We start from the raw sequence: 23,303 nt of genomic DNA, 5'->3' as shown, positions 1-23,303 counted from the left end.
TGTTTTATTAGGGATAGTTACCCCAAAAATCTGTCATCATTTGCTCTTTCAAGTTGTTGTAAACTCAATGAGTTTCTTTCTTCTGTTGCAAATAAAATTTATTTTGAAGAATGTCGGTAACCAGACAGTTGCTGTTCCACATGCTGTTCTACTATGGAAGTCAATGGGGAACAGCAACTGTTTGCTTCCCCAATCTTACCCTACAACGTATTGCATGGCTGTAAAATTACTGTAAAAATTTTACTTATGCATTAGCATTTTTCATGTTAAGCCTAACACTTCACATCAATGTCTAAATATAGAATTAATTATTTAATGCCAATATGCATTTATCAGAGAGGTCTCAATCTCAAACTACTCTCTGTTATATATCCAAGGTGAGCATGTTCAAATTAGCCCCTCCTGGTAGATATACCTTGGGTTGCATTATAATTTAAAAAAATAATGAATTTAGTGGAGAAATATGTACAAATGTATGTGTGGGCAAAATGCATAATCCTCCTCTAAACTCATGACAATATTAATAACACTGTAGTGTCTTATAAAATCAAATGGAGTATGTGATTGAGCAGAATAAAGAAAGCCATAGGCCTAGACCTTTTGTAATGAGGGGGAGACCAGGGGCAATTGTAACACTCAATTCCTCCAATCAGAAACAAGCTAAAGTGCTGAGATCTGCACATGCTCATTAGAATTCTCTCTCTGCCTGTGGGGAGCACTTTAGCAGATGCTTTCAGCAAAATACTGATTTTGAGATGTGAAAGTTACTTTTTGGATCTACAGTATTTTTCTTCTGCTGTGTAAAGTTTAGATGACTGAGAATTTAAACTTACGTACATTTTATCTCTTGGTTAATGATAAAAAATTAACACAAACTACCTATGCTAATATAGGTGTGGCTAGCTAGCAAACGAGATTTTATCATGGCTGCAACATTGGGGCAATTGTAACATTGTGAGCCACATGGCCCAATGTAAGCCCTGTGTTTGTCTGTGTTGACATACTGTTAGAAAATAAACATATTTCACTAAATTTAAATGTAACTACATTATTAATATTATTTATTAGTGTTACACATTAAACAATGTGTTGCCTTTAAAAATACAATTAATATCTATTATGTCTCGTACCATGTCTTCTATGTCTATCTTGTACCATTATAAACTTAAAGGGATAGTTCACCCAAAAATGAAAATTCTGTCATCATTTACTCACCCTCAAGTTGTTCCAAACCTGTATGAGTTTCTTTGTTCTGCAAAACACAAAAGAAGATATTTAGAAGAATGTTTGTAACCATGCATGCAGATAGAGCAACTATTGACTTCCATAGTAGGGAAAAAAATACTATAGTCAATGGTTGCTCTATCTGCTTTGTTACAAACATTCTTCTAAATATCTTCTTTTGTGTTCAGCAGAACAAAGAAACTCATACAGGTTTGGAACAACATGAGGGTGAGTATATGATGACTGAATTTTCATTTTTGGGTGAACTATCCCTTTAACATATACTACAGCAGTAAAGTGACTACTTTGAGGTAGGCTTTTATTTGAGATACAGTGGGTTAATATGACTATTTTTCAGTGTTACAATTGCCCCAAACACTGTTGCAAGGGACAGTTGTAACACTCCGAATTAATTTAATATTATCCTTATTGGTGAAAATATATCAATTGCATTATTAATTAGTGCACCTATATTTGTTTCTTGTATCAAAAGATGACTGTATTTCAAGTCTGTGAGTTATGAAGGGAATTGCAAAATATATGTTACAATTGCCCCCAGTCTCCCCTACTTTTAATTACACTCCTGGCACCTTTTGATTTGTACTTTTTCTTATGTCACCGATTGCATAAAGTGAACGCATGTAACGTGTTGTTGAAAGCAAGCATGCTAAAAATAAAAATATCTCGTTCTACTTCAATCATTATGCGTAAAACGTACGCTTGTATGAGCGTACAGAAGTGGTTCACCGCTCAGTGGCGCGCCCCCAATTGCGGAAGTGTTTTGGGACGCGCAGCGCCGCGCTGCGTGAATGGATCTGTGAGGCTCTAGAGTTCACAAGTCGCGGTTTGACCTGATCACCAAGAGGCGCTGATTCATTTCGAGGCTTGTCTTCCACCGAGAGTAAGTAGAGTCCGCTTTAAAAGCTCTAGATTAAGAGAAAACTACTGTGTTCATGAAGAAGCTCATTTAGATGTTGGACATAGTGGACTCGTGTGCAATGTATTGTGTAAATACTCTTAGCCCATTAAGACTAAACATTTGACCGAACAGGTTGGTAAATATACTTGTATAATAATGTGTTTTATATCTTTTGGTAATAAATGTCAGATTGAAGGTGCAGGAAGAGGCGCTCTCTGATTGGTCCAGCAGTGTATGTTTACATCACGTGATTAAAGATTTAATGCTAGTTACTTCAACAGCTCTAATGAATTTCTTAACTACCTGGTTGTTTATTTGTGTTATTAAATCCATAAATAGCTAGCTCATGGTACAAATCCTAGTTCTTAACTAGCTTTCATTCTAGTTCATTCATTCATAGCTTTCATATCTCTCTCCTCATTCATTCATTCATTCATATATATATATATATATATATATATATATATATATATATATATATATATATATATATATATATATATATATATATATATATATATATATATAATATTCAGTTTTGGCACACTACCATAAAAATACATGTAAAACAATGTAAAGTATTAAGAACTAAACAATGATAGAAATATAAATTAATTCAGTTCATTGGCCGAATTTACACATTTGGGACCCTGGAATCATAAGAGTATTTTTTTTTTTTAATTGAGATTTATACATTATACATAAAGCTGAATAAATTAGCTTTCCATTGATGTGTGGTTTGCTAGGATACATCTATTTGAAAATCTGGAATCTGAGGGTGCAAAAAAGTCTAAATATTGAGAAAATCTCCTCTAAAGTTGGCTAAATGAAGTCCTTAGCAATGCATATTACTACTAATAATAACATTTTTGATATATTTATGGTAGGAAATTGACAAAATATCTTCATGGAGCATGATCTTTACTTAAAGGATTAGTTCACCCCAAAATGAACATTTCCTGATCATTTACTCACCCCCATCTCATCCAAGATGTTCATGTCTTTCTTTCTTCAGTCGAAAAGAAATTAAGTTTTCGGAAGAAAACATTCCAGGATTTTTCATCATATAATGCTTTTCAATTGCAAATATAATACAATACTAATACAAACACAGCAAAAACACTAAATTTTCAACGTCAAAATCGTCCGATATCATTGTTTTACCTTGTTTTTGCTAAAGGATGTTTGTATTAGTTTTCGCACAAGCGCTTTGTAAACACGGGGGCGGTACTTCTGCCTACGTCTTGCGTGACCTTTCCGACGTGATTACATCATCCTTAGCACCTAGCAGAGCTGCACAAGATGAACAATGTAGGTTCAAAAGTATATTAATTTTTATTTATTTTTTGAAAATGACCGATCGTTTCGCTAGATAAGACCCTATTCCTCAGCTGGGATTGCGCAGTACCATTTGAAGCATTTCAAAGCGCTTTGAAACGGCATTGATTTGGACCTTCGACTGAAGAAAGAAAGACATGAACATCTTGGATGAGATGGGGGTGAGTAAATTATCAGGACATTTTAATTTTGGGTTGAACTAACGCTTTAACATCCTAATGATTTTAGGCATTAAAGAAAAATGGAAAATTTTGACCTAATGGCTATTGCCACAAATATACCTGTGAGATTTATGACTTATTGCTATTTGTGGACAAAGACCAACATGATGAGAGTGACGGTCAACACAACAGTGGTTCAGCCATCAAATAAAGGGAAACTAAATGTGAAACAACAAATATTTAGCAATTGTGTTAAGCCCTTATCTTTGTGATCAGATAATGCAAGATTCAGTCAATGACAAAAGTTTACAAATGTCCTAAACGGCTTCGTGTGTTTTGAACTCGCCCAGTATTGAACAATAATTTATGTATTCCTGAGTAAATATGTGTAATTTTAACTACAGCGAGCCACAAAGTTGCAAATAGAAGCTTTCTTTTTTAGTAAACAAGTATGAAATTTACAGGGTTCCCACTTTTCCTGGAAAACCTGGAATATGTATGACACATTTTCAAAGATTTTATCACTGGCCCAAACAATTACCCCTGTTTGCAGAAAGTGTGATGTTCAGAAATGCTGAGTTTTGACACGTTGGCTTACAGCTCACAATGCAAAGGGGAGAAGCCTCATGTTACGGTCGCCATGAATGCCGATGACACTGTTCATGTACCGCATTGTAAGATTAAATTAATTTATATTTAACCAGTTTAATATGGAGAGGCACTGAAATGTAGACCTTCTTTTATGTGTTTTTGACCTACACTGTTAACGTTACATGACAGTTAGTTATTTCGGCTTGTATGTTAGCAGGGACTCACTAACTTTAATCGTAACTTAATGAGAGTATGCCAGACAGAAAATCCCCTCAGGATACCTGGAGTCAGTGTTACAGAACCCCAGACACATCGTTTTACCATTTTTGTAACATAAACACCATCAAACCGATGAAAGCTTCGGATTTTCCAATGTTTCTCTATGGCGCAAAAACCTAAAGATGTCCGAGTTCCGGTCCCTGTGCAACTAATACTCAACTGCCATTGGCTCACCTGCATTTGAGGGGCGGGGCTTACCATAGGTCATTTGCAATTTATAAAGTCAGAATTGCAAAACTCTTATATCTCGCAATTCTGACGTCTTTTTCTCGCACTTGACATTTTTTGCTCAATTGTGAGTTTATATCTCGCAATTCTGACTTCTTTTCTCACAATTCACAATTGCATGTTATAAAGTCCAATTGTGAGGAAAAAATACTTTTTATATAAAAGTTTATATCTCACAATTCTGACTTTATAACTTTTATAGCAATTGCGAGGAAAAAATCTGAATAGCGAATAGATAAAAAGTCGCAATTTTTATTTTATTTTGATTCTATTTTTATTCTGTGGCGTAAACAAGCTTCCATAGTCATAATGTATGATTTAAGAGCTCATATTAATTAACTGTTTGTAAAGTTAAGTCATGGCAAATAAATGTACGCCTTTTAAAGGTGCAGTGTGTAAATTTTAGCGGTGAGGTTGTGAATTGCAACCGGCCACCGCTCACCCCTCCCTTTCGAAGCACATAGAGAAGCTACGGTGGCCAACACAGGACAAAGATGTCATTGTCTGAGACAGCAGAGAGTAGCTGGCGCTCTGTAGAGCAGTTTGTCCCTTTAGGGCAACTGTAGAAACATGGCGGCGCAAAAGGGGACCCACAGTAAGAGGACCTGTGGTGAAAAACGGCTCATTCTAAGTAGGGCTGTGCAATTAATATATTTGAGCACATTCGATTTCTAAACCGCATAAGGCTGCGATTTTATTTATTTATATTTGAATTCAGAATACTACAACGTTCTTGTGCACATGTTTAAGATGTTAACCAATCAGAGCTCACTCAGCGCATGCAATTCTCTCACTGCAGCGGACCGGCCCAAGCGGACACAGCGTAACAAATATGGTGGTGAGTGAATTAGGCTAAATAATGAGTTATATGCATAATGCGTTCGGAGCTTTTATAAGCGCTATAAGTTCCCGTGCTAACTGAAAAGACCGATTATCAGCACAACACGGCGGAAGCCCGGTTTATTAGTGGCGCGTAAATCAACATAGTATAGGCTACTCTGCGCACGTTCACCAGCGCGCTCCAAAAGGGTGATGAGATTTGCGCGAGCCGTTCCTATCATGCTATAGTAAAAAAAAAAGTTAGTTTGACTTATTGAAGTAGAAAGTTAGCAACAGTCTCATGCAGACACATCATGCAGTGCAGGTTTCTTTACGGAAAGAACTGAGAGGTTTTACAACCTTTACAAGCGATGGCTGAGGGAAATCGGTCTATATGAATTAAAGTAGGACTGCATTCTATTAATGTATCTCTGAAGGGAAATGACTACTGTACCAAAACTACACCCTTTAATAATTAGCTTTTATATTGCCACTAATGCCAAAGCAAACTTTAGAAAATTATCTGGAAATATTTATTTCATGTTCAGTTTTTTTTTTACCACCCACTTGCATAATGAATAATTCATTCAAGAAACGTCACTTCATCATTGTGTTTTAGACATTACCTCCTTGAGGAATAAAGGTGAACTGCACTTATTCAGTCATCAAAGATTATTGTTGTGCAGAAAGAAAATATACTTACACCTTATTTTTATTGTTATATTATTTATAATGAATTGAATGAGGAATACTAAAAAGGTTGATGTCTAACTTTAAAAAAAGAATGAGGAGGAGCCGAGGTAGTAAATGATGTCCTGGGTCACTAAAGACCCTAGGTATGCTTTAATGGTTAAAAGTGCTTGCTGTTTTACTGCCTGTACTATTAAGAGAAGTTGTTTCTTAGAGTTTCAGTTGTGTTAAATATTAACAATTCAGATAAACATAGTCCTTTGTGGTCTGTTTAGTTGATTACAAACTTGCACAGTAAATAAGACCAGGGCTGCTGCTAAGTGCTAACTATTATTTTTTTAAAGTGAGAATTGTGCCAAACCTTTGAAAACTGACTAACTGCTTTCAGACCATAGCTGTGGTGCAGCATATGTATATGCAGCTTTACCAGTTTGCCTACGGTCCGTTTAGCAAGCCACTCCTTACCTCCACGTCAACATTGTTCATTTCCTTAAGTGTTGCTGTGGCTTCAATGTATCCTGGTTTGACAAGCTGGTAAGAGTGTCTGGTGCTTTGGGTCCAAAAAATGGTCGAGTCCTAGGTAGGACTGTTTTAACACTTGCTTGTAATATTGATGTAATCATCTGTTTTGAAGTTTTTAAAACATTTATGTTTAGAAACATTATTTGAGAATCTACCTGATTATATTGGTTGTTTAGAAACTTAAGAGGAGTCATGCAGGAGAGACTGAAATAGCCATCTGTCTAACCTTCGCTCCTGTTTGTGTCAAAGAATAAAGTGGGTGACCAAATTATTATTTCACAATATGAGAAATTTTATATCAAGATAATTATATATATCACAAAATTTGATCTAATTTCTGTTGTTAAGAAGCAAATCACAAACAATAGGAACAATATAACAAGAATATGAATGAACAAATTAAGTTTTTCAGGTACAATATTTTTATTTAACATGTATTTGTAGTAGAATTGGTACAGAAATGTAATAAGTAAATGTAAAAAATTAAATATTGCATAGTCTTCACTGTATGAATGAAATATAAATGAATTCTTAAAGCTAAAAAAGTCAAGAGCAGTAAGATATTTTCTCTTTTGATTTATTCGCATTAAAGGATTAGTTCACTTCACAATGAAAATGTCCTGATATTTTTCTCACCCCAATCTCATCCAAGATGTTCATGTCTTTATTTCTTCAGTCGAAAAGAAATTAAGGGTTTTTTTTTTTGAGGAAAACATTACATTTTTCTCCACTGAGGTGGAAAGAGTAATACAATATTCTACTCAAGTAAAAGTACTATTACTTCAATTAAATTTTAAATTCTACTCAAGTAAAAAGTATAGGAGATTTTCACAATATGATAACCATCTCAGAAAACATTTCACGGTATTAAATAATTATTTAATAAATAAACTTTATTATTAAATTATGGTTATTACTATCATGACTTAAAATGGCCGTTAAATGGATGAAAACATGTTTTTTTTTTTTGGTTGAGCAAATGCTTTATGATGATAAACTTGAAACCATTTGTTTGTTTTGTTTATTAAAACTTCAATAAAACGTCTAATCAACTAATTTTAAATAAATGAGTAAATGTAAATGATTATGAATTAGATTAACAACTTATTTGTATCATTACTTTATTAAAATGTTTAAGAATAATAGAGTCCTATGAAATTTTTCTTTTTATGATGTATATTATCAAAAACGGTGGTAATCAAATAAAATGTAACAAACTTTTATCCTTTTATTTTTTGGCAAAGTGCTGCAAAACAGAGATTTACTAAATTAAACTATGGATTAAAAATATATATTCTTAAATAATGTTTAAAAGTACATTCTATTGGAGGCCTACAATAGTAATATATTTCTGTCACAATTTCTTCTCGTTTATTTTGACGGGTTGCGGTGAAGACCTGTTTCAGATTGTATTTAGCAATTTTTTTTATTAAAATGAAATGATCATTAGGGGGTCTCAGAGCCGAGTGAACGTGCACATTCAGTAGATAGCGCTCCCGGTACACAAGTTGGTGCTGCGGCACTTTACGCTTCTGACACTCGCTTGTCACACAGAAGAAAAAGAGAGACAGTATTTACATGCTTTCCAAAACCATAGATATATTATGTCTATGGCCAAAACCATTCACACACTTTTTGCTAACTGGCAAGCAGCATTAGCAGCTCATCTTCTTCTTTGTCTACTTACTACTTCTTCGTCGTATCAATGTGTGCTAGGGATGGCTCGATACCACAATCTAATACCGAAGTACTTTTCTTTGCGCTCATACCAACTACAAACAGACAAGCCTAAAGTGCGTTGCGCATTCCAAGTTAAGTTCTTTTTCCTTAGTCACATACACACAGAATTATGTCAAAAATGTCCATCTTTAGTGAGTAACTTAGTCACATAAACACAGTTGTCTTACGTGAATATGGTGCAATAGTATGCGTGCACATATTATGAAATCTAAACGTCATTGGTTGAAACGAACGCTGGAGATTTCATTATATTTAAACGATACGATCTTATGTATGTGCGTTGATCAGTGTTAAAAGAAAATAAATGTTGATTTATGCACTCACCTGTTAATCTCTTAATGTCTTGTACAAGTCAGGAAGGGCAAGTGGCAGATGCTTGGCAAGGTTTGATGGTTCTTCAGCAGTTTTATAAGCAAAGTAATTCCAAATTTCACTTCTACTTCTCTCTTTGTTAACTCCTTTTGGGCGTGTTGAGTGAGATTCAACTGCTGTATTCATTTTGTTCTATGTTGCCACATTTGCCGGTTTCACGTCAGTTTGGGTAGCGCACTGCCACCTAGCGGTGAACTTCGGAACAGCAGCATATACCGAAATGAGTAAAATCTTGATATCGTACCGTTTGAAATAAAATATGTACCGGTATTTTCCCAGTACCGGTATACGGCGCATCCCTAAGTGTGCTCGGCAAGACCGTTTGGGCTTGAGCGCCACCAAGTCGTGTTTTACTGTCACTTAAGCAGCTCCAGGCATGTGAACAAAAGCACTGATCTCATTGTTTTTTTTTTTTAATTACGCTTTTACGCCTGCCGTTTTGTGCATCGGTGTGCACACTCACATTGGCGCCCTTTGTTTAGTCACGAGGCGTTAAACGTTGGCAATAAACGCGCGTGAAAATCGTCCCGGTGTGAACAGGCCTTAAATGTAATTTGTTACCTCCACCTCTCCACATAATGGACTTCTATGGCAATCAACGGTTCAAAGTCCAAATGAATGCAGTTTCAAAGGAAGGGCTTCAGAGGCTCTATCCCAGACGAGGAAAAGGGTCTTATCTAGCCAAAACATCGTCATTTAAAAAAACAAAGGAAAAAAAAACATTTATATACCTTTTAACCTCAAATTGCTTGACTTCGGTGTTGTGCCTCTTCTCGGCTTATTGCGGCATCATGTCGGAAAGGTCACACGTGACGTAGGTGGAAGTACCGTGTCATAACGTGTGTTAAAACAAACGTGCACAGACTAAATCAAACAACGATGTCAGATGATTTTTTTCAGCACAGGGTCGGTACTTCCACCTACGTCACGTGTGACCTTTCCGAGGTGATGACATCATACACCGTGAAGAAGAACAACACCGAGTCGAGCATTCGTGGTTAAAAAGTATATACAAGGTTGGTTTTTTTTGTTTTTTTTAATGACCAATGTTTTCTCTAGATAAGACCCTATTCCTCGCCTGGGATTAGGGTTGGGAACCGAGAACCGGTTCTTATGCAGAACCGAAACTGATTTTTGAAAAATACCAGAACCGCGCGAAATTCCTAAGTTTCTGTTCCGAAAACGGTTCTGGTGCAATGTGTGTGCGAAGCGCTGGAAGCGTATCCGAGTGACAGCCAGTGTTGCCAAGTCCGTGGTTTCCCGTTTTCCACTGTTGCCGCGGGCTGTGTTTCATGTCCGCGGGTTGAAGCGATTGTGCAATTGTGCGGGTTTTGTTGTAAAAACCTGGCAACCCTGGCTCACCTCATCATGAATATTAATTACGTTGCCTGCCGCTTCCAGGAGTGCAACGCAGTTCAGCCTGAAAGCCCTCGCGCTACACATTTAAGGTTTTGCGTCAGATATTTTCTCGTTGACCACCAGCATGGCGAAGATAAAGTCACAAGTATGGATTCATTTCCAAAGAATGAATGATAATGAAGCAAAATGTAACACGTGAAAAGTTCATAACATGCAAAGGAGGCTGCACTAGCAATTTGACAAAACATTTGCTACAGCAGAGAGTGCCTCACGGCTTATACCAGATTTATAGTGAAAGGCCTATATATATATATATATATATATATATATATATATATATATATATATATATATATATATATATATATATATATATATATATATATATATATATATATATATATATATATATATATATATATATATATATATATATATATATATATATATATATATATATATATATATATATATATATATATATATATATAATTTGTCAACCGTTGAGTCACCATGGTTTAGGTAAGCGTTTAGGCACAATTACCTTTGTAATGCTGAATTGCAATTTATTATTTACAAGTTCACTGAATAACTGAATTACTATTAAATTAATATACAACTAATTAATAAATATAACTAATAAATATAATTTATAACTTGGTTTTATTCAGAGACAGAGAGATAAAATGTAATAAGACAATTTCAGAGGTGTTCATTTGAAAAACAATGTGTTGCAAGAATGGCTTAATTAATACTGTAATATATGTACAGTACAGGACTTTTTTGACATTGCCAACCTGTAAATAAATTTTAGAGCAAGTAATAAACACAAAATGGATTGTTTGAGTTGCGTATTGTGCCTTTTTCCTTTACCACTATTTGTTTAATAATTTTAATGGAACCGGAATCGGAACCGGAATCGTTAGGCGGAACCGGAACCGGAAAATTTCTCACGATTCCCAACCCTACCTGGGATCGTGAAAGCGTAATTTCTTTTCGACTGAAGAAAGAAAGACACGAACATCTTGGATGAGATGGGGAGTAAATGATCAGAGAATGTTCATTTTGAAGTGAACTAATCCTTTAATGACACAGAGAGCAGAAGGTTTATTAGGCTGCTGTCACTTTAAGACCAAACACACGGATCCATTATACTGATACACATCCAGTTTACACCCAACTGTTTACTTTCACTTGAGACATATCCGGCTGTTTTTACATGACTATTCCACATGATGTGTTTGGCCATTCAAAAAGTCACAGAAGATGCATCTGAAACGCCTGATTAGTAAGCGATAATGTAAATCCAGCTAGTTGTTCAGGACCCTGATGCAAAGCATCTTACTGAAGGGGTTTATTCTGCGATAACAACACGCTGGGTGTACATTATTACTTATTACACGGCTACTCGCCACACAAGTAAATATTTAGACATGAAATATTGATCCGAGTCAAAATTTAATATTAGCTCTTTAAAACTCAAAGCTTCCGCTGAGAAAGTAAGCAGAAATTTCACGGTGATACGGTACAGTCACACCAATTATTTCAGCACATAAATAATTATGGGGATAAGAGATATTGATTTGAGATTAAACCGTTTTAAATCATACCTGTTTGTTGTCTTATAAATATTACAGTGTACAAAATAATTGTGGCAAAATGGCAGCCGCAGCGTTTGTATGAAACAAAAGCGTCTACGATACCCGATGTAACAACTGTACACACAATATTTATTAGCTCACCAAAACCAAAGTTTCCACAAGCTACGCTCCTAGCAAGCGTAAAACGCTGACTTCAGTTACCTGGATGAGCCTGTGTTATCAGTTTTTATCAGTCGGGGGATAACTGATAAACCTGGCTCCGCCCTCCTACATATTTCCGCTCCATTTTCTTTTTCTTTCAGTACGTCTGGGTTTGCGCTATATTCCCCAAATTTTAAGTGGCTGAGAACGATAACGTTTATGTTGTGCGCTAGTTTGAGATGTAGTGCCTTCAAGGAAGTAAACGCTTGTCAATCAAGAGTGGCCAGACTATTTGTACAAAATGAAATGTACAAGAGTGTGGTAGGACCAGGCTAATAAAACATACCACCAATCAGAATCAAGTATTCCACAGAGCCGTGTAATAATACCAGGTAATGGTACATGTATGTCTTGGCTGACCACGTAGTTTAATACCAGGTGGAAACCGCTTTACTCTCTCGCTCGCTCGACTTCCGGGATATCGTACATATTTTGCGGGCATCAGGGAGTCACTGTCGATATGCAGGAGACTCATGGGTGAGGTGGGATGTCTGTAAAAGTATCATGTTGACCTAATTATACTCTCTGTTCCCTGTGCAGGTGTGGCTGCCGTCCCTCCCTAATGCCTGTTTCTCCAGGCTATGCACGTCTCCATAATGAGCCTATGAACTCTCTGCGCATCTCTGTTGGAGGGCTCCCGATGCTGTCTTCCATGACCAACACCACAGACCCCCGTTTCCACATCAAATGGAAAGCCATTGTGGTGGTAGCATCAGCGCTAACCCTCGTCCTCCTCATCTACATGCAGCTTTTGCCCTTTCACCCCCAACCTAGTGGCAGATATGGCTTAAAGTTAAACCGTCATGAGGTGAGAGCGGAGGACCGCTACAATGACACGTACCCCCTCAGTCCACCAGAGCGCACGGCCCAGGGCACGCGCTACCGTATAGGGGTCATTGCTGACCTGGACACAAACTCTCTCAGTGACAAGAAGCTGACCTGGTTCAGCTACATGCTAAAGGGTCACCTCCTGGTGTCGGAGAGTGGAGATACAGTAACTGTCGAATGGGATCAGGAAAGGGTGGTCTTGGAAAGCCACCTGGCAGAGAAGGGTCGGGGCATGGAGCTCTCCGAATTAGTGGTGTTTAATGGCAAACTGTACAGCGTGGATGATCGTACAGGCGTCATATATAACATAGAAGGACTTAAAGTAGTGCCCTGGGTTATACTGCCAGATGGAGATGGCTCTGTTTCAAAAGGTTGGTGTTTCTATAGTACCTATTTTCCACCAAAATGGTGCTGTTACTGGGAGCTCTTTCAGATCCATCCACGGACTTGAGAGCCTTGAGAACTGAATACCCAAACAAATATAGTGCATTGCTGTCTTTGTTTGACCGGTCTTCTGTTTGACATATTTTAACATCTGAACATCTGAAATAATTTAAAGTGCCCCTATTATGCTGTTTTAAAGGTTTTGTTTTGGATGTCTCCTACAATAGGCTTACACACACAATCAAGATAAAATAAAATAAAAACATGTTTCTCATAATATACATTGCAGCATCACAGTGTCTAAACGGTTTGATCAAGGATTTGGTCTCTCTAAAACTCTCCTTTCCGTGAACTCACTTGGCTCTGATTGGTCCAATGGCCCAGTCTGTTGTGATTGGTCTACTCTGCTCTGATTGGTCAGATGGCCCAGTCTGTTGTGATTGGTCTACTCTGCACCTGATTGGTCAGATGGCCCAGTCTGTTGTGATTGGTCTGTTGTGATTGGTCTACTCTGCTCTGATGGTCAGATGGCCCAGTCTGTTTTGATTGGTCTACTCTGCTCTGATGGTCAGATGGCCCAGTCTGTTTTGATTGGTCTACTCTGCTCTGATTGCTCAGATGGCCCAGTCTGTTTTGATTGGTCTACTCTGCTCTGATTGCTCAGATGGCCGAGTCTGTTTTGATTGGTCTACTCTGCACCTGATTAGTCAGATGGCCCAGTCTGTTGTGATTGGTCTACTCTGCTCTGATGGTCAAATGGCCCAGTCTGTTTTGATTGGTCTACTCTGCTCTGATTGGTCAGATGGCCCAGTCTGTTGTGATTGGTCTGTTGTGATTGGTCTACTCTGCTCTGATGGTCAGATGGCCCAGTCTGTTTTGATTGGTCTACTCTGCTCTGATGGTCAGATGGCCCAGTCTGTTTTGATTGGTCTACTCTGCTCTGATGGTCAGATGGCCCAGTCTGTTTTGATTGGTCTACTCTGCTCTGATTGCTCAGATGGCCCAGTCTGTTTTGATTGGTCTACTCTGCTCTGATTGCTCAGATGGCCGAGTCTGTTTTGATTGGTCTACTCTGCACCTGATTGGTCAGATGGCCCAGTCTGTTGTGATTGGTCTACTCTGCTCTGATGGTCAAATGGCCCAGTCTGTTTTGATTGGTCTACTCTGCTCTGATTGGTCAGATGGCCCAGTCTGTTGTGATTAGTCTACTCTGCACCTGATTGGTCAGATGGCCCAGTCTGTTGTGATTTGGTCTGTTGTGATTGGTCTACTCTGCTCTGATGGTCAGATGGCCCAGTCTGTTTTGATTGGTCTACTCTGCTCTGATTGGTCAGATGGCCCAGTCTGTTTTGATTGGTCTACTCTGCTCTGATTGCTCAGATGGCTCAGTCCGTTGTGATTGGTCTACTCTGCACCTGATTGGTCAGATGGCCCAGTCTGTTGTGATTGGTCTGTTGTGATTGGTCTACTCTGCTCTGATGGTCAGATGGCCCAGTCTGTTTTGATTGGTCTACTCTGCTCTGATGGTCAGATGGCCCAGTCTGTTTTGATTGGTCTACTCTGCTCTGATTGCTCAGATGGTCCATGCTGCGTTCCAGTTCATTTTTATTATGCCCTTCACTCGTTAACTTCCCTCCGTCTCGTTCACTCGGATGTGCGTCATTGCTTACATTGCATGAGTGCCCACTACTGGAGGCACATTTGCAATGGACTGAACTGGAACGTCCTATGCCCTTGATAACTTCGAATCCTATGGAGTTGATTTATTATTTAATTTTTTCCTTTACGAAATTGTTTAATGTAGAATTCTATATGTATATAGGTGTATTAGGGTTGCTTTAAAGGTTTTTTAAAATAATACAAATATCATATAGTTGTTTGTGATGGGGTAAATTAAACACGATATGCGGTGACGTCACAATCGTGTTGCATTGTGGTATATGAAGCTGCCTGAAGTGTACATATTAAGTAGACTCGCTCCCTCAGTCAAAATCGAGGGAGCAAGGGTCTGTCCATATAAACTTCCCTTGTCCACTTCACAAAGTGGAACGCACTTCACAATGTCGGCGGGGATTCCCCCGAGGGGAAGTGCTTAGGGAAGTTCGCAAGTGCATGTCTAAAAATGGAGTGGCACAACAGCACCGGTCTGTTGTGATTGGTCTACTCTGCTCTGATTGGTCAGATGACCCAGTCTGCTGTGATTGGTCTACTCTGCTCTGATTGGTCAGATGACCCAATCTGCTGTGATTGGTCTACTCTGCTCTGATTGATCAGATGACCCATTCTGCTGTGATTGGTCTACTCTGCTCTGATTGCTCATATGACCCAGTCTGCTGCGATTGGTCTACTCTGCTCTGATTGCTCAGATGACCCAGTCTCCTGTGATTGGTCTACTCTGCTCTGATTGGTCAGATGGCCCAGTCTGTTGTGATTGGTCTACCGCTTACAGCACATGTCGGCAACCAAATAGCCATTATCATATCTGAATTTCTGCTCTTCCTCAGCAGATGTACGCACAGTGATATGAACCGTTACAATGGCGTTGGTTTTACAATATCAGTTTGAGCCTGAGTCCTTATCATTTGGAAGTGCATCAAAGTGGATTTACTTTTGCAGTGCAGAAAAAATCTTCACGACACGTCGACAACACAAACCAAATCTTTTGGGCCTCACCTACAACTACAGGATCAAAAGCAGATGTTGTTTGCAGCAGCAGCAGCCAGTGAAGAATATGCTTACTGATGATTAATTTCAGGTTCTTTCTTTTGGGAGACAATAACTTTCTTTGAAACTTTGCAGACCTTTGACATTCACAAACAGCTGTATTACACACTGCATGAAAGATAATATCCAAAAAAGCATAATAGGGGCATTTTAATTCACTATCTTCAAGCCGTCTTGAGCTGACTTTAATGTAATGGTCAGAAACTATTCAAATATGTAAAATAATGAATCAAATCCAATCCAATACAGTCAATTTGTATGATATCTGATTTCAGTTTTACCTTCTTTGGCATTCTCTTACATAGGGTTTAAGGCAGAGTGGCTTGCAGTGAAGGACGAGCATCTATATGTGGGGGGTTTGGGGAAGGAGTGGACCACCACCAGTGGGGAAGTGCTGAATGACAATCCTGAGTGGGTGAAAGTGGTGGGAATCCACGGAGATGTACAGCACCACAACTGGGTTCCCAAGTACAACTATCTCCGAAGCGCTGCAGGCATCAGTCCGCCCGGTAAGCGGCAGCCATTCAATCACATGAAGTGTGTACTTGTAGTGAGAGTGAGCTAATTTCTACCTTTTGAGAGGAATCTTGTTCAGGGCTGTCTATAATTTCTTACACTCCATTGACAGTAAGCACGGATTGAGACAATCACCTAGAGCACCTTATTTTTCAATCTTTATTTATATAGCGTTTTATACAATACAAATTGCTTCAAAGAAGCTTTACAGGGATAAAGTGTTGCTACATGGACAGTGTGCGGAGATTACTGGACAGTGCTGATGACCAAATTACGTCACACAGACTTTTACGTTTACGTACAAAAATTACGTTTCCAGAGCGGAAAGTGGACAGGGAAGTTTTGTCTTTATTAGTCTTACTAAATATGATTTATTAAACAGATTTTTTTTTTTAAAACACACTGGACTACAATTGGAACCCTTAGTTGAATTCTGAAAGTTAGACTACGTTTTTTATAGTACATCAGGCTTTAGTATCTAAAAAAAAATCAAGGAAAATGTAATCCCATGTGTTGTGAACCCTTTATTGTTCAGGAAAATAGGCTTAATTTTCTTCATGAAAAATGGAAACATTTATTTTTTCTTATAACTTTAGGGTAAAACATGGCATGTATAACACATTCTTTAATTTTTAATTGCATGAATGTTTGGCAAATCATTATTACATATTCGGGTCTTTAGTGACCCAGATCTATATCTAACACAGATGGATCTCTACTTGTCACGATAATATATAAAACTCTCCTGATTTTAGAATAACAATTACAGAAGAATAAAATAAAGCATATTTTGTTATCTTTTGGAGCTTGGAAGGGTTCAGTTTGAGCAGATGTTTTTTACCATCATCACTGTCCTGATCAGAGCTCATTTCAGTACATTCAGCATCTGCCTCATATTCACCAGCTCAAACATATTCTCAAAACTATAATTTTCAACATCTTCAAAATCAATATTTTAAAGCCCTGTCTGCTTCTTCACCAGATCCACCATCAAGTGACAGTGACACTCATATTTGATTGCGTTCAACAATAAATCTCTGAGCCATTTCAAGTTTTGCTGATGATTCTTCCTATTCTTTTGTTTTCTGCCTGCCTGCCTTGTGGAATAAAGATGCATTGCACTTATTCAGTCAGCAAAGATTCAATTATTGTTGTGCAGAAGAAAAAAAATACTTACACGGTTAGACACCTCGGGTCGCTAGTGACCCTATACAATTCTTACAAAAAAATTAACAGGAAAACAGGCATTGTTTTTAATTAAAAAAATTCTTGTTATATTGTTTATAATGAATTGATTGAGGAATACTAAGAAGGTTGATGTCTAACCTTAAATAAATAAATGAGGAGGAGGGTAGTGAATGACGTCCCCGGGTCACCAAAGACCCGAGGTATGCGTTTAAGGGTTAAAGGCTTGCAGTGGTGGAAAGAGTACTGAAAAAGCACACTCAAGTAAAAGTACTGTTACTTGTCAAAAATGTGCTAGTAGAGTAAAAGTACCTGTCCTAAATACTACTCAAAGTAAAAAGTAGCCCTTCTAAAAGTACACAAGAGTTGTGAGTAGTGAGTATTATGCTATGAAGGTTATTCCACCTTATACCCTGAAAATTAAAAATGTAGCTTACTCTTTTATGGATGATTCTCAGTAAGAACAAAAAAACATGAGATCACCAACAGTATTTCAATATTTCTCAAAGTTCAATTTTTGTCTGCTAGCACTAAAAATACAGCCATGTACTATTTGAGAAAGCAACCAATAATCTGGTAACATTTATGACAACCATTCTGTAGAGGTTTTCTTGCGGTTACTTAAAAAAGGTTGCAAAGCGTTGTGCATTAACAATTTTACGTTAAAGAGTTCTTTCTTTTCAAGATGCATTCATTGTACTGCTTTAATTTCAATGAATGTTTTCTCTGTAAAAACGCATGGAGTCACAGGACTGATTATTCATCTTAGCCAATCACGTTGACAGGGAAAAAATTAACATAATGTAGCGACTGCAGGTTTAGGGAAAATAGCGCAGTAAAAGTACCGATACAGCATTTAAAATGTATTCAAGTAAAGGTACACTGTTTTTAAACTACTTAATAAATTACAATTCCTGAGAAAAACTACTCCATTACAGTAACAAGAGTATTTGTAATCCGTTACTTTACACCACTGAAGGCTTGTGAGATTTACTAGTACTGATTAACTTGGGGTATATAAATCCTTCTTTTCCTCTCTATGGTCTTTTCAGGGTACCTCATACATGAGTCTGCAGCTTGGAGCGACACATTGCAACGCTGGTTCTTCCTGCCACGACGTGCTAGCAGCGAGCGCTACGATGAAACGGCAGATGAGCGGCGGGGCACCAATCTAATGCTCAGCTGCTCCCCAGACTTCCAGGACATTAAAGTGAGAAATGTTGGGCCCCTGAACCCCACACATGGCTTTTCGTCATTCAAGTTTGTCCCCAACACAGATGACCAGATTATTGTTGCCCTAAAGTCTGAGGAGGATGCCGGGAAAATTGCCACTTACATTGTGGCATTCACCCTAGACGGCCGAATCTTGCTTCCTGAAACTAAGATTGGAGATGTGAAGTATGAGGGACTTGAATTCATTTAGTGTCTGGAGGTAAATAAATGCCAAGGACTGGTAAATACATTCGTCTAGATGATGTACATCTAGATGTGGTTGAAATAGTTGAATGACGTTCAAATAATGCCAACTGGCCATTGGCAGACATTGCCTAAAATGTGGTTGTGGTTATAGAGACTGAAGAAATTAGGACATGTTGACTCTTTAATTGTTTTGAGAGACTTATCAGAGCCTTCATGAAGAGTTTTTTTTTGTGTTTTTTTTTCACTACCATTTTCAACAACGACGTTTAGTGGTTTCACTCCAGTACTGTACTTACCGTGTCATGAATGTAACAGAATGAAGTGAAGTGATAGACTATAGTACATGCATAAAATAGTTTACTCTACACACATTTTTGCAGTTGCCATGTGGTCTTGTGAATGTCTTTTTTTTTATCATGCATTTTTGTTTTGTTTACTTTCGTGATTAGTGTCTTAAGAAGACCAGCTACCTTTAAAAAGAAATCTAAAAAAACTGAACCGTCACAAAAGGATGAACATTACTTTTTGTTGATGCACCAGAGCCATTTATTTGTTGTTGCTGTTTTTTTTTTTTCCTGAAAAGAACAGATTGAAGGTTTTTAAGAAATGTATAAGTGCACCTGAATTTCTTTTATCTAATTGTTTGAATCAATCTCCTTATATGGTTTTACTGTAGGGATTTTGTAAAAAAAAATTAAAATGAAATAAAATTGAAAAATAATCACATTAGATTTGAACGCACAGGAAATGCTGCTCAAACACAGTGTGGTTGTAGACCGAGTTCATGCAATCGATATTATTAGTTATTCATGAAAAAAAAAGAACAAAATTGCATATTTGTGTTTTTCATAGAGACTCAATCAAGCACCCAAAACCTTTTTTTTTATCATTTCACTCCCTGGGGTTGGCTGATGTGATTCGGAAACATACACACACACAACCTTGAATGATCTGCCTGTGAGACCAGAGAACAGTAGTACCAGCAATTTCTGAGAGAGCATTGTTTGTTTTTTCAGAAAGCAATGTGCTAACTAGAATACTGTACAGACGAATAGTAAACGATGCTAGCATTCCTCATTGCTGACATAGAATAACAGGGGCCTGTACCATGATGGTAGCTGAACTAACTCAGGGTTACAGGATTAGTTTTGAGTTGAAAAAACCAAACCAGTCCAATCTGGCTTTGTTTGGTACTGTCATGTAATGCTGCTCATCAGCTTTCTGTCAACGCAGGCTTTGATCCCATATATATATACTAAATATAGTCTAGAGCTTTGAACATGTAAGGTCACATTTTTAAAGCTTTATCTACTTATTCTACAGCTTATTACATATTATCTGTATATATTAATATTTATAAAAAATAAAAAAAGAAGCTTAATCATTTATAAGCTAAAATTGATTGTGTTTAATCGATTAAGGTAATATTAACTATATGTATCTTAATATAAATCAATTATAAATCATATAAAATTATTATATTAAGTAATTATCATTAAAGCCAGACAATATATTTTTTTATCATATAGTGACCCTTAATTTGGAGCAAGAGAAACTGGGGGAGTGACTTTATTGCATCAGACATGTCACTGTGCTCACAGCTGATTGGTCCAATTTCAGTTTGAGATCTCTTATCCCGGACATAACCTGCTCCGGAGCAGGTTAGCTGTGGAGTGTAAGTTACTATGACGATGAACACTGTTAAAAGCAAAGCCACCTTCATGGTACCTAAAACTCAGGATTGGCTCAATCTAAACTGAAACTTACCTGGCTAGCCAGCGAAACTGGCTTTAAGTGACAGGTCCCAGATTGAGACTAGTTTTGCAGGAATTAAAAAAATAAAAAATGTTAAACGTTTTAGAAGATGATGGGTTGTTGCGTCAGATGATGGGGGAGGGGTGCATTTGTTTCAGCTGTCAACCCAGAAGTTGTGTTCAATTGATTGTTTCACTTGTGTCCAACTTACTCAAAATCTTTAGTTTTTGTCAAAGATCAATTATATTGATTTGAAATTAGTAATAATTGTGATCCTTGAAACTGATCAATTCATTTCTCCATTCTCAAATATTTTTATTGAAATTTACATAAAAATATGAAGTATATTTTAAATATATAATTGGTTAGTCAAATACTAGGTTCTTTTTGTGGGAAAAAACCCCCCACAGTGCATCCAAAGTACAGTGCATCCAGAAAGTATTCACAGTGCTTCGCTTTTTCCACATTTTGCTATGTTACAACCTTATTCTAAAATGGATTAAATGCATTATTTTCCTCAATTCTACAAACAATACCCCATAATGACAACGTGAAAGAAGTTTGTGTGAAATCTTTGCAAATTTATAAAAAATAAAATAATTCACATGTACATAAGTATTTACAGCCTTTGCTCAATACTTTGTTGAAGCACCTTTGGCACCAATAACAGCCTCAAGTATGAGTATGATGCTACAAGCTTGGCACATCTATTTTTGGGCAGTTTCTCCAATTCTTCTTTGCAAGATCTCTCAAGCTCATCAAGTTGGATGGGGAGCGTCGGTGCACAGCCATTTTCAGATCTCTCCAGAGATGTTCAATTGGGTTCAAGTCTGGGCTCTGGCTGGGCCACTCAAGGACATTCACAGAGTTGTCCACTCTTTTGTTATCTTGGCTGTATGCTTAGGGTCATTGTCCTGTTGGAAGATGAACCTTCGCCCCAGTCTGAGGTCCAGAGTCTGGAGCAGGATTTCATCAAGGATGTCTCTGTACATTGCTGCATTCATCTTTCCATTGATCCTGACTAGTCTCCCAGTTCCCACCGCTGAAAAACATCCCCACAGCATGATGCTGCCACCACCATGCTTCACTGTAGGGATGGTATTGGCCAGGTGATGAGCGGTGCCTGGTTTCCTCCAGACATGACGCTTGCCATTCAGGCCAAAGAGTTCAATCTTTGTTTAATCAGACCAGAGAATTTTGTTTCTCATGGTCTGAGAGTCCTTCGGTGGATTTTGGCAAACTCCAGGCAGGCTGTCATGTGCCTTTTACTGAGGAGTGGCTTCCATCTGGCCACTCCACCATACAGGCCTGCTTGGTGGAGTGCTGCAGAGATGGTTGTTCTTCTGGAAGGTTCTCCTCTCTCCACAGAGAAACGCTGGGGCTCTATCAGAGTGACCATCGGGTTCTTGGTCACCTACCTGACTAAGGCCCTTCTCCCCCGATTGCTCAGAGCTGCCGCCCGGCCAAACTAGGAAGAGTCCTGGTGATTCCAAACTTCTTCCATTTACGAATGATGGAGACCACAGTTTGCTCATTGGGACCTTCAATGCTGCAGACATTTTTCTGTACCCTTCCCCAGATCTGTGCCTCGATACAATCCTGTCTCGGAGCTCTACAGACAATTCCTTTGACTCCATGGCTTGGTTTGTGCTCTGACGTGCAATGTTAACTGTGGGACCTTATATATAGACAGGTGTGTGCCTTTCCAAATTATGTCCCATGATCAGTGGAAACAGAATGCACCAGAGCTCAATTTTGAGTGTCATGGCAAAGGCTGTGAATACTTATGTACATGTGAATTTTGCAAAGACTTCAAACAAACTTCTTTCACTTTGTCATTTATGGGGTATTGTTTGTAGAATAATTAATTTAATCAATTTTGGAATAAGGCTGTAACATAACAAAATGTGGAAAAAGTGAAGCGCTGTGAAAACTTTCCGGATGCACTGTAATAGCTGTAAAAGTTAGACAAAATCAATTGTTGTATTTATAGGCATTTATTTTGATATGTCCAACTCAAAACAATTAGTTAAGTCAATAGTTCCCAATCTTGGTCCTGGAGGACCCCAACACTGCAAAATTTGTTATGCCTATCTTATCTGACAAACTCATTTGAGGTCTTGGGCTGTCCAAAATAAATCCTTAAATATATCCCCCTTTATCCTTAAATAGGACACTATTTGAAGGGACAGCCGTTTGTAGACATTATTGGACATTATTGAGTGCACTTAATAACACCGTAATAATGAATGTACAGCTGATGTACACTCAATGGCTAGATAATACCCATAATGCACTGAGAATCGGGGGCCGAATGAATTCCCGCGTCTGTCCAGAAGATGGCGCCCACAGCTCAATCACCCATCCATCCATTTTTCAAACCGCTGGTCCAATGTATACACATAGGTTTATTGAGCATAAACCTAATTAAACTATTTAATAATCAAT

The 23,303-nt window shown here is 37.8% G+C and overlaps 1 protein-coding gene across 4 annotated transcripts; it reads left to right on the top strand.

Moving 5' to 3' along the window:
• Positions 1-1,996: 1,996 nt before the first annotated feature.
• cant1a (calcium activated nucleotidase 1a) lies at positions 1,997-19,912 on the top strand. Of its 4 annotated transcripts, none has more exons than XM_079816201.1 (4): positions 1,997-2,125; positions 12,585-13,243; positions 16,286-16,489; positions 18,734-19,912. In XM_079816201.1, exons 2-4 carry the CDS (start codon positions 12,607-12,609, stop codon positions 19,102-19,104), a joined length of 1,212 nt encoding a protein of 403 aa, XP_079672327.1. In that variant the 5' UTR covers positions 1,997-2,125; positions 12,585-12,606; the 3' UTR covers positions 19,105-19,912. The 4 variants fall into 4 exon arrangements, with proteins under 4 accessions (XP_079672327.1, XP_079672328.1, XP_079672326.1 ...); XM_079816202.1 differs by lacking the exon at positions 1,997-2,125 and adding an exon at positions 6,760-6,829 and having other exon boundaries at positions 18,734-19,888; XM_079816200.1 differs by lacking the exon at positions 1,997-2,125 and adding an exon at positions 6,760-6,783 and having other exon boundaries at positions 18,734-19,878.
• The last annotated feature ends 3,391 nt before the right edge of the window (positions 19,913-23,303 follow it).

This window comes from Gobio gobio (assembly GCF_949357685.1).
Source record: "Gobio gobio genome assembly, chromosome: 1".
NCBI classification, from domain to species: domain Eukaryota; kingdom Metazoa; phylum Chordata; class Actinopteri; order Cypriniformes; family Gobionidae; genus Gobio; species Gobio gobio.
The sequence above is the reverse complement of the archived record's forward strand: the minus strand, read 5'-3'. Positions and strand labels throughout refer to the sequence as shown.

What these genes read in the sequence shown, in the direction of transcription:
- cant1a (XM_079816200.1), top strand. Translation starts at nt 6,761, where the DNA reads ATGTATCCTGGTTTGACAAGCTG. An exon ending in TATCCTGGTTTGACAAGCTG is followed by an intron (nt 6,784 to 12,584) that starts GTAAGAGTGTCT and finishes TTCCCTGTGCAG; the next exon opens with GTGTGGCTGCCGTCCCTCCC. An exon ending in AGATGGCTCTGTTTCAAAAG is followed by an intron (nt 13,244 to 16,285) that starts GTTGGTGTTTCT and finishes TCTCTTACATAG; the next exon opens with GGTTTAAGGCAGAGTGGCTT.